This window comes from Nomascus leucogenys, chromosome 24 (genome assembly GCF_006542625.1).
Source record: "Nomascus leucogenys isolate Asia chromosome 24, Asia_NLE_v1, whole genome shotgun sequence".
NCBI classification, from domain to species: domain Eukaryota; kingdom Metazoa; phylum Chordata; class Mammalia; order Primates; family Hylobatidae; genus Nomascus; species Nomascus leucogenys.
This window is the reverse complement of record NC_044404.1, coordinates 1,341,565-1,355,719: the sequence shown is the minus strand read 5'-3', so window position 1 is coordinate 1,355,719 and position 14,155 is coordinate 1,341,565. Positions and strand designations below refer to the sequence as shown.

At 45.5% G+C, this 14,155-nt stretch overlaps 1 protein-coding gene across 4 annotated transcripts in view; it reads right to left on the bottom strand.

Annotated features, from left to right (window-relative positions):
• Positions 1-9,605: 9,605 nt before the first annotated feature.
• The window catches only part of TUBGCP5 (tubulin gamma complex associated protein 5), a 49,046-nt gene continuing 44,496 nt past the window's right edge, over positions 9,606-14,155 (bottom strand). For all 4 annotated transcript variants that reach the window (XM_030805323.1, XM_030805324.1, XM_030805325.1 and 1 more), the window contains one exon: positions 9,606-9,932. In XM_030805323.1, coding sequence (XP_030661183.1) covers positions 9,739-9,932 — 194 coding nt within the window. In that variant the 3' untranslated portion in view covers positions 9,606-9,738. The remainder of the gene's footprint in view (positions 9,933-14,155) is intronic.

Below are 14,155 nucleotides of genomic sequence, written 5' to 3'. Positions count from 1 at the left end.
CCCGTCTTTACTAAAAATACAAAATTAGCTGGGTGTGGTGGCACATGCCTATAAACCCAGCTACTCAGGAGACTGAGGCAGAAGAATCGCTTGAACCCGGGAGGCGGAGGTTGCAGTGAGCTGAGATTACGCCATTGCACTCCAGCCTAAGCAACAAGAGTGAAACCTGGTCTCGAAAAAAAAAAAGAAGACATAATTTAAATATAAGGACACAAAGAGGCTGAAATTAAAAAGATGCAAAAGGACACGCTAATCAGAAAGGTGGAGTGATTATATCAAAGTAGAATTCAACTCAAGGGGGCACTATCAGCGGTAAAAAGGACATTTGATAAAAATAAATGGGTCAATTAAGTATGAAAAAATAGGCTGGGCATGGTGGCGCATGCCTGTAATTCCAACACTTTGGGAGGCTGAGGCGGGCGGGTCATCTGAGGTTGGCAGTTAGAGACCAGCCTGGCTAACATACCCTGTTTCTACCAAAAATACAAAAAATTAGCCAGGTCTGGTGGCGCATGCCTGTAATCCCAGCTACTCGGGAGGTTGAGGCAGGAGAATCGCTTCAACCTGGGAGGCAGAGGTTGCAGTAATCCCAGCTGCTTGGGAGGCTGAGGCAGGAGAATCACTTGAACCTGGGAGGCGGAGGTTGCAGTGAGCCAAGGTCACGCCATTGCACTCTGGCTTGGGCAACAAGAGTGAAACTCCATCTCAAAAGAAAAGGAAGAAAAAATAACAACTTTTAGTGCATATATACATCAAATAAGTTTTGAAATATTTAGACAAAGATGGATAGAATCAAAAGAAGAAATAGGCAAATACACACTCATATAGATTTCAACTTGTCTCTATTCGTAATTGATAGGACAGGCAGACACAAAAAGAAGACACAAAAATTTTTTAAAGGAATTAACCTATTAGACCTAAATGGCACCTCCACAAAACAGAATACAGAATGCATCGTATGGAATGAAAGATGTTCAGACGCTTTGTACTGAAGACTTCAAGCTGTTACTGACAGGAATTAAAGTTTTCAAATACACACGTAACATTCACAAAATATACCATATGTTAGGAAGTAAAACAAGTCTCATTAGATTTCAAAGGATCAAAATTACTTACAGTAGTTCCCGCCTTATCTTCCGTGGATAAGCTTCAAGACCCCTGGTGGATGTCTGAAAGGACCGATAGTAGCAAACCCTACACTGTATAGACTATATATTTTTCTATATATGCAGGCCTATGATAAAGTTTAATTTATCAATTACACACAGGTCTGTAATCCCAGCATTTTGGGAGACCAAGGTTGGCAGATTGCTTGAGCTCTGGAGGCAGAGGTTGCAGTGAGCTGAGATTGTGCCACAGCCTGGGCGATAGAGCGAGACTCACAGAGTGAGACTCCATTTAAAAATAAATAAATAAATAAATTAGACACAGTAAGAGATTAACAATAATAAAAATAGAACAATTGTAGTATACTATAATAAAAGTGATGTAGTTCGTCTCTCTCTCTCAAAATATCTCATTATACCGTACTAGGAGTCCCCCTCCTCTGAGTTCCAGTTACTCGTGGTCAACCATGGTCTGAAATTAGGCGAGTATAGTACAGTGCTTATTTAAAAACAACTATTAGGCCAGGTGCGGTGGCTCATGCCTGTAATCCCAGCACTTGGGGTGGCTGAGGCAGTGGATTGCTTCAGCTCAGGGGTTCGAGACCAGCCTGGCCAACAGGACAAACCCCGCTCTCTACAAAATACAAAAATTAGCTGGGCGTAGTAGCCGGTGCCTGTGGTCCCAGCTACCACTGAGGCTGAGGCAGGAGAATCGCTTGAACCCGGGAGTTGGAGGTTGTAGTGAGCCGACATCGTGCCACTGCACTCCAGGCTGGGCGACAGAGCATGACCCTGTCTCAAAAAAATAGAATGAAATGAAATAAAATAAAATAAATAACCATTTAAAGCCTCTGGAAATGGGCCTAAGGGCAAACAGCCAATGAAGAATTATCTATAGAAATGAGACTACTATACAGCAATGGAACAGAATAGTGAAAATTAAGTACATATTATTTGGTCAATTGGTTTTCAATTAAGATGCTAAAGGACTTCCATGGAGAAAGAAAACTCTTTTTTGGCTGGGCACAGTGGCTCACACCTGTAATTCTAGCGCTTTGGGAGGCCAAGACGAGCGGATCATCTGACGTCAGCAGTTTGAGACCATCCTGGCCAACATGGCGAAACCCTGTCTCTACTGAAAATACCAAAATTAGCTGGGTGTGGTGGCGAGCGCCTGTAATCCCAGCTACCTGGGAGGCTGAGGCAGGAGAATCACTTGAATCCAGGAGACAGGGGTTGCAGTGAGCTGAGATCACGCCACTGCACTCCAACCTGGCAACAGAGAAAGACTCCGTATTAAAAAAAAAAAAAAGAGAGAGAGAGAATAAAAGAAAAGAAACTTTTTTTTTAAAATGGTGCTAGAATAACTGCATAACAATGTGCAAAAACTGAAACTCAACTTCCTCCCCAACACCATGTACAAAAAGTAACTGGCTGTGTATGGATCATAGACCTAAATTTGAAAGCTAAAGATACAAAGCTTCTAGAAGAAAACATAAGAGAATAATTTTGTAACTGTAGAGTAGAGGTAAGCAAGATTTCTCAAAAACGTAGGGTTAGTACCTTTAGAAAAAAATGATAAATTGATTTGATCGAAATTTAAAACTTCTCATCAAAAGACAATGTTAAAAGAGTGAAAAGACATAGATATTGCAAGGCAATACTGCAATACATATAACAGACGGACAGCCTGTGTCCAGAATACGTAAAGAACCCGGACAACAATAAAATGACAATGCAGGAAAAATAGGGCAAAAGACTTTAACTCACACTTCAGAAAGAAACCACATTGGAAGTCTTTTATAAAATTCAACATATATTTATTCAACATATATATCTCCTATGATGGTAATTTTACTTCTAATAGAAATACAAATTAATCTCTGCACAAAAACTTGTATAATGAATAGTCTTTTTTTTTGTTTTTTCTTTTTTGTTTTTTTTTGAGATGGAGTTTCACTCTTGTTGCCCAGGCTGGAGTACAATGGCGTGATCTCTGCTCACCACAACCTCCACCTCCCGAGTTAAAGCGAATTCTCCTGCCTCAGCCTCCTGAGTAGCTGGGATTACAGTCATGCGCCGCCACCACTCCCGGCTAATTTTGTATTTTTAGTTAAGATGGGGTTTCTCCATGTTGATCAGGCTGGTCTCAAACTCCCGACCTCAGGTGATCCGCCCGCCTCGGCCTCCCAAAGTGCTAGGATTACAAGCATGAGCCACCGCACCTGGCTGTGTAATGAATATTCTTACCAGCTTATTTATAATCGCAAAAAACTAGAAACAACCCAAAGTACACAAATAGGAGAATGGATAAACAAATACTGTTCATATAATGGAATATTACTCAGCAATAAAAAGGAAAGAACAAACCAAAAGGATTTGTTCTTATGTTTTTCCATTTCACACTCATTAGGATGCCTACTATCAACAAACAGCTACTCGGGAGGCTGAGGCAGGAGAATCGCTTGAACCCAGGAGACGGAGGTTGCAGTAAGCCAAGATCCTGCCACTGCACTCCAGCCTGGGCGACAGAGTGAGACTCCATCTCAAAAGAAATAATAATAATAAAATAAAATAAAAATAAACAAAATAACAAGTGTTGGCAAGGATATGATGAAATTGGAACTCTGTGTACTCTTAGTGGGAATGTAAAATGGTGCCACTGTGGAAAATAATATGATGAAAAAAGTTTTTAAAAGGGGAAGAAAATGGATATACAAGTAGTATTATAAAACAGATGAACCTCAAAATTATTCTGTAATTTTCCACACACAAAAGACCACATACATATTGTGGGATTCCATCTATATGAACTTCCATGACAGACAGCACTACTCACTGGTGACAGAAGTCAGAAATTGGCCAGGCGTGGTGGTTCACCCCTGTAATCCCAGTACTTTGGGAGGCCAAGGCGGACGGATCACTTGAGGTCAGGAGTTCGAGACCAGCCTGACCAACATAGAGAAACCCCATCTCTACTAAAAATACAAAAAATTAACCGGGCGTGGTGGCACATGCCTGCAATCCCAGCTACTTGGGAGGCTGAGGCAGGAGAATCACTTGAATGCAGGAGGCGGAGGTTGTGGTGAGCCAAGATCACTCCATTGCACTCCAGCCTGGGCAACAAGAGCAAAACTCCATCTCAAAAAAAAAAAAAAAAAAAAAAAAGAAAAGAAAAAAAGAAAGTTACTGTCCTGTTTTTAGGTTTCTGTCACGGTCACAACAAATTACTACAAATTTCTGGCTCTGGTAAACTGAAAAAGCATCCCCCAGCAAATACCTGTGTCAAATCCCTGGAACCTGTGGCTGTTACTACTATGTTGAAACCCCATCACCAAGGTGATGGTATTAGGAGATGGGGCCTTTGGGAGGTGACAGGTCACAAAGGTAGAGTCCCTATGAGTGGGATTTGTGCCCTTATAAAAGACACCCCAGAGGGGGCCAGGCGTGGTGGCTCAGGCCTGTAATCCCAGCACTTTGGAAGGTTGAGGCAGGCGGATCATGAGGTCAGGAGATCGAGACGATCCTGGCTAACATGGTGAAACCCTGTCTCTACTAAAAATGCAAAAAATTAGCCGGGCGTGGTGGCGGGCGCCTGTAGTCCCAGCTACTCCAGAAGCTGAGGTGGGAGAATGGCGTGAACCTGGAAGGCAGAGTTTGCAGTGAGCCGAGATTGCGCCACCGCACTCCAGCCTGGGTGACAGAGCGAGGCTCCGTCTCAAAAAAGAAAAAAAAAAAAAAAAGACACCCCAGAGAACAGGCTTGTGTCCTTTCTGCCATGTGAAGACACAGCCAGACAACAGCCACTGAGAACCAGACAGTGGGACCTCACCAGACACCGACTCTGTGGTGCCTTGATCTTGGGCACTCAGCTTCCAGAACTATGAGTAACACATTTCTCCTGTTTATAGCCACCCAGTCTATGGTGCTATGTTATAGGAGTCCTGAAGGACTAAGACAGTTACCTTATATGAAGAAAAAGAGTCTTAGCAGATCTAAGTTCTTGAGATGGGATCATCTTAGATTATCTGAAGGGGCCCTAAATCCAATAAGCAGTGTGCTTACAAGAGACACTCAGAGAGCAGACCCAGAGAAAGAGGCAGTGTGAACACAGAGGCAAAGATGGGAGTGAAGCAGCCACACAGCCACAAGTCATAGAATGCTGGCAGCCCCCGAAACTGAGCAGGTAAAGAATGGTGGAGGCAAGGCCCTACTGCTGCCTTGAATTTTGGCCTTCCGGCCTCCAGAACTTCAAGATAATTAATATCTGATTTTTTTCGGCCGGGTGTGGTGGCTCAAGCCTGTAATCCCAGCACTTTGGGAGGCTGAGGCAGGTGGATCATGAGGTCAGGAGATCAAGACCATCCTGGCTAACATGGTGAAACCCCGTCTCTACTAAAAAATACAAAAAAAATTAGCCGGGCGTGGTGGCGGGCACCTGTAGTCCCAGCTACTCAGGAGGCTGAGGCAGGAGAATGGCATGAACCCGGGAGGCAGAGCTTGCAGTGAGCCGAGATCGTGCCACTGCACTCCAGCCTGGGGGACAGAGCGAGACTCCATCTCAAAAAAAAAAAAAAATCTGTTTTTTTGTTGTTTGTTGTTTGTTTGTTTTTTGAGACGGAGTCTTGTTCTGTTGCCAGGCTGGAGTGCAGTGGCATGATCTCAGCTCACTGCAACCTCTGATTCCCGGGTTCAAGCGATTCAGGCATGTACCACCATGCCCGGCTAGTTTTCGTGTTTTTAGTACAGACGGGATTTCTCCATATTGGTCTAGAGTCCACTCACATTCCTGGATCCTGCCTCACTCCCTTGACTTTTTCCATCTTCAAAGCCCTCAGTTGGCACTGCTCTCAGGCTGCTCTGGCCTCACACCTTTCTCCGACACTGTGCTTCTGTCCCCTCTTCCACCTTTAGGAGCCCGTGTGATGACATCCCCCTTCCCCAGATAATGCAGGGTAACGTCTCTATCTCATGTCAGTTGACTAGCAACCCTAATTCCATCTGTAATTTTAATTCTCCTCTTGCCATGTAAACTAACATAGTCACACGGTCCAGGGATTAGGAAGCAGACAGCTTTGGGGCTACCATTCCGCCTTGTCTCAGGAAGCTGGAGCTCTGCCTCAAGGTCCTCCACCCCATTGAATCAGGCCCAGCTGGACTGCCTGGGATCATCTCCTTTACTTAAAGTCAACTGATATGAAATTTAATCACATCCAGTAAATACCTTCTAGCAACACGAGGTGTGTGTTTGATAGAATAGCTGGGACAGCCTCACTAGGTTGACACAATAAAAAGACCACCACAACCCACCCCCTGTTAACTTGGCACCCATACATAGCCCCTTAAATCATAATTGTCTTGGTCTGTTTTTTAAAATTTATTATTTATTTATCTAGAGACAGGGTTTCATTTTGTTGTCCAGGTTGGCCCTGAACTCCTGGCCTCCAGGGATCCTCCCACCTGGCCTCCCAAAGTGTTGGGATTACAGGTGCAAGCCATGTGCCTGGCCAACCAGGAGGAACTTTAATTCCTTCTTAACTGATCCCTCCATTCCACAATAGCATGATCTCAGCTGCTATATTTGTACAACCTGATCTCTTATTTCTTGCCACACCTTGTTCAAGCTGGAGTGGGCACCTGACCCAAGTTGACTCGCCGTGGGAACCTTGGTTGGGAGCTTAGAGTTGGAACGTTCTCACTCACATCACAGCCTCCTATCTTCAGGACTTTTGTTCCTTCTGCAGTGAAAATATGTGGACTCCAACCAAGAACCCAACCGCACGTCTCCCTGGTGCCCGCCTGGATCTCTCACCTCCTGCCCTGGGGCTTCCCTGTCAACAGGAGGCATCAGAGTCCTCTGAAATCACACATGAACCATGCAGCCGTGCACAGAGTTAACATTCCCTGCACCTCTGACTAATGAGAGGCGCCCACAGGCAGATTCCTCTCTTTCCTTCCTGATGCAGTCCGCATGGCTTCTAGGGACATCCCGAGAGGTGGGGCAGGCACACTTAGCAATGCCATCTTACTGAGATGGTCCCACATCCATCAGCTCTCCACTTCCTCCTCCCCTTCCTCCCCCTCCTCTTCCTCCTCCTCCTCCATCTCTCTCCTTCTCCTGCTAGGGCACTCTGACTCCCACTACGGGCACTGCACCCCATCTCAGAGTGGAGGCACCTACGGCTTTGTCTCAGGTTGTATTTCTGGGGAACCCAGGCCAAGGCTGGAGCCAAGAACTGGTCACATGCATTTGGGATCTGTGAGCATCCACCTTCCAACCACTACAGGAAAAGCACAGCAAGGAAAGGTGAGAAAGCAGAAGTAACAGGTAGAAAAACAAACACCAGCGGAACAGGGAGACGGCTCTCCCCGAGCAGGAAACACAGTATGCATTTCTGGATTAAAATTCCTCCATTCCCTCACCAGACACCAACTCTGTGGTGTCCTAATCTGGGGCGCTCAGCTTCCAGAACTGTAATAAATTTCTCCTGTTTATAGCCACACAGTCTATTCTGCTTTATTATAGTAGCCTTAACAGACTAAGAGAGTTACCTTCTATGAAGAAAAAGGGTCTTAGCAGATATAACTAAGTTCTTGAGATGGGATCATCTTAGATTATCTGAAGGGGCCCTAAATCCAATAAGCAGTGTGCTTACAAGAGACACACAGAGAACAGACCCAGAAAGAGGCAGTGTGAACACAGAGGCAGAGATGGGAGTGAAGCAGCCACACAGCCACAGTCATAGAATGCTGGCAGCCCCCAGAAACTGGGGAGGCAAAGAATGGCGGGGGCACAGCCCTATTGCTCCTTTGAATTTTGGCCTTCTGGCCTCCAGAACTTCAAGAGAATGAATATCTGTTGTTTTAAGCCACCAGGTTTATGGTTACAGCAGCCACAGGAAACAGTATAAGGACTTCCTAATAATAAATTATTATTATTTTTTTTTGAGACAGAGTCTCGCATGCTCATCAGGCTGGAGTGCAGTGGCGTGATGTCAGCTCACTGCAACCTCCGCCTCCTAGGGTCAAGTGATTCTACTGCCTCAGCCTCCTGAGTAGCTGGGATTACAGGCACGCACCACAACACCCAGCTAATTTTCTATATTTTTAGTAGAGAGGGGGTTTCACCATGTTGGCCAGGCTGGTCTCAAACTCCTGACCTCAGGTGATCTGCCTGCCTCGGCCTCCCAAAATGCTGGGATTACAGGTGTGAGCCACCATGCCAGGCCAAATTACTCTTTGTTAACTTAATGATGCCATGAATTGATGTGGTGGCTCTGTAGCATGTGGAGCTGGCTAAGCTGACCCACGTTTACTAGAGTTCTTCTTCCTGTGTTTCTGGAAGACCATGAGGGAGGCGTTGGCGGAGGCTTGGGGAGAGGCAGGGAGCTGCGACTGTGTTGTGGCTCACATATGTTGTTGTGGGTCTGACAGCTTACACTATTAACAACACCATGGCCAGGACCGCCACTACTGCCTTCTTCTTGTCAACCTAAAATAATCAAAAGGAACAGAATCTAGTTTAGAGAGTTTATTCAAGCAAAAAGTTTGAGGATGGGCTACCCGGGAAGCACAGATCTCAAAGAATAGAAGTCAGTGTTCCAAAGTGTAGATGTTTGGGAATGCTTATTTAGACAAAGGTTAGGGAAGTGTAACAAAATTTCAACATCTTTCTGTGGAAGACTTCATGCATAGTTATGATGATCTGATTAGTCAAGTTGGTCTTTTTCTTTATTATTATTATTATTATTATACTTTAGGTTTTAGGGTACATGTGCACAATGTGCAGGTTTGTTACATATGTATCCATGTGCCATGTTGATTTCCTGCACCCATTAACTCGTCATTTAGCATTAGGTATATCTCCTAATGCTGTCCCTCCCCCCTCCCCCAACCCCACAACAGTCCCCGGAGTGTGATGTTCCCCTTCCTGTGTCCATGAGTTCTCATTGTTCAATTCCCACCTATGAGTGAGAACATGCGGTGTTTGGTTTTTTGTCCTTGCGATAGTTTACTGAGAATGATGTTTGTCTTTTTCTTCCAGGCAAGGCATATTTAACATTCCACACTGAGGATGTACTAGTCATAGGGTCTAGAGTACTGTCTGGTCCACATTAGGTACCGGACAGTAAAGGAGGCAGTTCATCTACAACAAAACCAGTGATTGGAAGCGGGGAGGTCTGGTCTCTAGTCTCTCTCTTTTTTTTTTTTTTTTTTTTTGAGACGGAGTCTCGCTCTGTCGCCCAGACTGGAGTGCAGTGGCGCAATCTGGGCTCACTGCAAGCTCCGCCTCCTGGGTTCACGCCATTCTCCTGCCTCAGCCTCTCCGAGTAGCTGGGACTACAGGCGCCCGCCACCACGCCCGGCTAATTTTTTTGTATTTTTTAGTAGAGACGGGGTTTCACCGTGGTCTCGATCTCCTGACCTCGTGATCCGCCCGCCTCGGCCTCCCAAAGTGCTGGGATTACAAGCGTGAGCCACCGCGCCCGGCCATCTAGTCTCTCTTAGTCATTTACCGAACAAGAACAATGAGGAAGAGAGTGAATCTGAGAAGAACTGCAGTCATACGACCTGACAGTCTCTAGGGCTCAACTTCCTCCCTGGTGTAATAAATTCAGACAGTCCTGAAGTTTTATTTTCGTTGACTCTGGATCCTCTGGCTCTCGAAGGAGGCATCTGGCTCATCTTCATGATGAAAGGCCCTAGCTTCTGCAGCACCTCCACACCACCAAGGCCAGAAGCAGCAAGAACTGACGCAGATTTGGGTCCCTCCCAAACCTCCTGTGGACAGTAGGCTCCAGCGTCGGATGCAGACAACAGACAGCCCTATGGGAAATGACTAATCAGTTTACACAATTAACTGTGTAAGAGCAAAGCCCTGCAGCAAGTCCACGATTATCCACATGTATGGGTGTATGGGTAATATATACATACACACATATATATGTATGTACATATGTGTCACACACACGTGTATTAATGGCTCTGCTCTTGGACTGATACAGATTTTGGTACAGAGAGGGGATGCTGCTGTAGCAAAACCTAACAGGTGGGCGTGGCTCTGGGATCAAGGTTTGAGGAGAGTGTTGATGACACTAAAGTGCTTTGAACACACTGTTCTTAGACTTTGGACTTTGAGGACATTGCTGAAGAGGGCTTAAAAGAAAGTGAGAAGAATGTTACTGGAAATTGAAGGAAGACTTCTATTAAGTAGCAGCAGAAAGTTTAGCCCTGCTGTTACCTGAAGTTACATGGATAGGACAGAATATACATAATAAACTGGTGACCTAGCTAATGAGATTTTCCAAGCAAAGTATTGAAGATGCTGCCTGGTTTCTTCCTGCCGGTTATAGTAAAATGTGAGAGGAGAGCATTAGCTGAGAGAAAGATTTTAACCAAAAAGGAGACAGAATTAATGGTTTTGAAATGTTTTAGCCTCCCCACATGGTAAATGATAATAAAATAAGAAAATAACTATCAAGCAAGGATAAACTATATGGCACTGCCAAGAAAATGTGTTCTAGAGATGATGCTCAGGATGTGATTGGAAACTCTTTTTTTATTTTTGAGATGGAGTCTTGCTCTGTCGCTCAGGCTGGAGTATAGTGGTGTGATCTCGGCTCACTGCAACCTCCACCTCCCGGCTTCAAGCGATTCTCCTGCCTCAGCCTCCTGAGTAGCTGGGATTACAGGTGTGCGCCACCATGCCCGGCTAACTTTTGTATTTTTAGTAGAGACGGGGTTTCACCATGTTGGCCAGGCTGGTCTCGAACTCCTGACATCAGGTGATCCGCCCACCTCAGCCTCCCAAAGTGTTGAGATTACAGGCGTGAGCAACCACGCCCAGCTGGAAACTCTTTTTGTTTTGAGATATGAACTCACTCTGCTGCCCAGGCTGGAGTGCAATGGCATGATCAAACTCACTAGAGCCTCGACCTCCTGGGCTCAAACAGTCCTCCCACCTCAGCCCTCGAGTAGCTGGGACTACAGGTGTGTGGTACCATGGCTGGCTAATTTTTTTTTAAATTTTGGGACACAGTCTCACTCTACCGTCCAGGCTGGAGTGGAATGGTATGATCTCGGCTCACTGCAACCTCCACCTCCTGGGTTCAAGCGATTCTCCTGCCTCAGCCTCCTGAGTAGCTGGGATTACAGGTGTGCGCCACCATGCCTGGCTAATTTTTGTATTTTCAGTAGAGATGGGGTTTCACCATGTTGGCCAGGCTGGTCTCGAACCCCTGACCTCAGATGATCCGCCTGCCTTGGCCTCCCAAAGTGTTGAGATTACAGGCGTGAGCCACCATGCCCGGACTGATTTTTGTATTTTTTGTAGAGATGTGGTTTCACCACGTTGGCCAGGCTGGTCTCAACTCCTGGGCTCAAGTGATTCACCTGCCTCGGCCTCCCAAAATGCTGGGATTACAGGTGTGAGCCACTGAGTGTCTGATGTCAAAAAGATTAATAAATGCTGCCTCAGAGTACCCTTTAGTGACACTAAAGGCTCTGTGAATAGATTAAGGGTGTGTCTCACAGAATCTCTCCAACAATAGGGTCTTTTTTCCCTTCTTTTTCAGGATGAAGTTTTGCTCTTGTTGCCCAGGCTGGAGTGCAATGGTGCGATCTCGGCTCACTGCAACTCTGCCTCCCGGGTTCAAGTGATTCTCCTGCCTCAGCCTCCCAAGTAGCTGGGATTAGAGGTGCCCACCACGCCTGGCTAATTGTTTTGTATTTTTAGCGGAGATGGGGTTTCACCATGTTGGCCAGGTTGGTCTCGAACTCCTGACCTCCAATGATCCGCCTGCCTTGGCCTCCAAAAGTGCTGGGATTACAGGCGTGAGCCATCATGCCCGGTTCCAGTCCATTTCACACATAGGATAGGGCAATGTGCAGCACGGCCTTAGCTTTTCCACACACATGAGCAAAGGAACAGCTCTTAGAGTCAGTGTAAAGATGTCTTTTCATTCAGAAAACTCAAGCAGTTTGAGACTCATCCAAGTTGTTACAAAGTCATGTTTTCCTTTCTGTGCAGTATTCCATTGGGTAAATTGAAGCTGTTTATTCATTCATCAGTTGATGGTCTTGTGGACTGTTTCTAGTTTTTGGCACTTATTTGTAAAGCCACTATAAGCATTTGTGTACAGGTTTTTGTGTGAATATACATTTCATTTCTCTTGGGTAAACACCTGGGAGTGGGATTGCTGGGTGATAAATTGTTTAACACTGTAAAAATATGTTTAATAAGGATATGTTTAACAGTGTAAAAGACTGAAAAACTCTTCCAAATTGGCTGTACCAAGGCTGGGCACGGTGGCTCACACCTGTAATCCCAGCACTTTGGGAGGCCAATGCAGGATTGTGCTTGAGCCCCAAAGTTTGAGACCACCCTGGGCAACACAGCGAGACCCCATCTATATTTTAAAAATAAGGCTGGGGGCAGTGGCTCACGCCTGTAATCCCAGCACTTTGGGAGGCCCAGGTGGACGGATCACTTGAGGTCGGGAGTTCAAGAACAGCCTGGCCAACATGGTGAGACCCCGTCTCTATTGAAAATACAAAAATTAGCTGGGCATGGTGGCACGCGTCTGTGGTCCCAGCCACTCAGGAGACTAAGGCAGGAGAATCACTTGAACCTGGGACGCAGAGGTTGAGGTGAGCTGAGATTGCGCCATTGCACTCCAGCCTGGGCGACAGAGCGAGAATCTGTCTAAAATAAATAAATAAATAAAAATAAAAATAAAAAAGTAAATAAATGAAATACAAATTAAAAGATCATTCAGATGCTGTTTTACTTATTCAATTATAAAAACAGAAGTGACCCCTGGATTCTGTTGGGAAGCACCATGCTGGTGTCCGGCTCCACCTTGTTCGTGGGCCCCCGTAGGAGGGCACCTGGCCCAAAGTCACCTGCAGCTTTAAAGACATTGTGTGACCTAAGAAACCTCCTGGGATGTGCTGCTGGGAAAGTCATCTGCAAACACACTCCAGGTGAGATCGCACCATTGCAATCCAGCCTAAGTGGCAGAGCAAGGCTCCGTCTCAAAAAAACAAACAAACAAAAAAACAGCAAAACAAAACCCAAAAAAACCCAAACTGGCTGTACCAACTGCATTTCCACCAGTAATGTAAGAAATTTCCAGTTGCTCCACACCCAGCCCCACACTTGATACAGTTCAATGAGTTTTGTCACATGCATGCACCTGTGGAACCAATGAAGACACAGAACGCACCCATCACCCCCAGAAATTTCCCCCAGCCCCCTTTCAGGTAACATGTCATGGCCAGAGACAACCACTGTTGCAATTTCTATCACTGGAGACTAGTTTTACCAGTTCATTAACTTCATGTAAATGGAATAATAATGGATCCTTTTAAGTCTGGGTTTTTTTTCTGGCATAAAGTTCCTGGAATTCCTTTATGTCGTTATGTGCATGAGCTGTGTATTTTCACAGCTGAATTGCATTCCACTGCGTGCATATACTTCAGTGTTGATCCATCTACCTCTTCGTGGTCATCAGGATGTTTCTAGCTTTTAGCTCTTATGAATATTCAGATACAAATCTCTGCGTGGATGCATTTAAAAATTCCTCTTGGATAAATACCTAAGGGTGAACTGCTGCTTCTCAGGGGTAGATACATGTTAACCTTTGTAAGAAAATGCCATATAGTTTCCCCAAGTGCTTGTACCATCTTGTAATTTCCAGTTGCTCTAAATCCTTGAAAATTATTTGACATGCCGGTCTTTTTATTTTAGCCATGCCAGAGGCTGTGGTGCTCATGTGGTTTAATTGGCCATTTTTGTGCCTTCCTTGCCTCTTTGTGCTCATTAAAAAAAATGTCTTGGGCTGGGTGCAATGGCGCATGCCTGTAATCGCAGCACTTTGGGAGGCTGAGGCCAGGGGACTACTTGGGCCCAGGGATTCACATCAGCCGGGGAGCCCAGTGAAACCTCGTCTTTTTTCTTTTTTTTTTTTTTTGAGACGGAGTCTTGCTCTGTCACCCAGGCTGGATTGCAGTGGTGCAATCTTGGCTCACTGCAAGCTCCGCCTCCC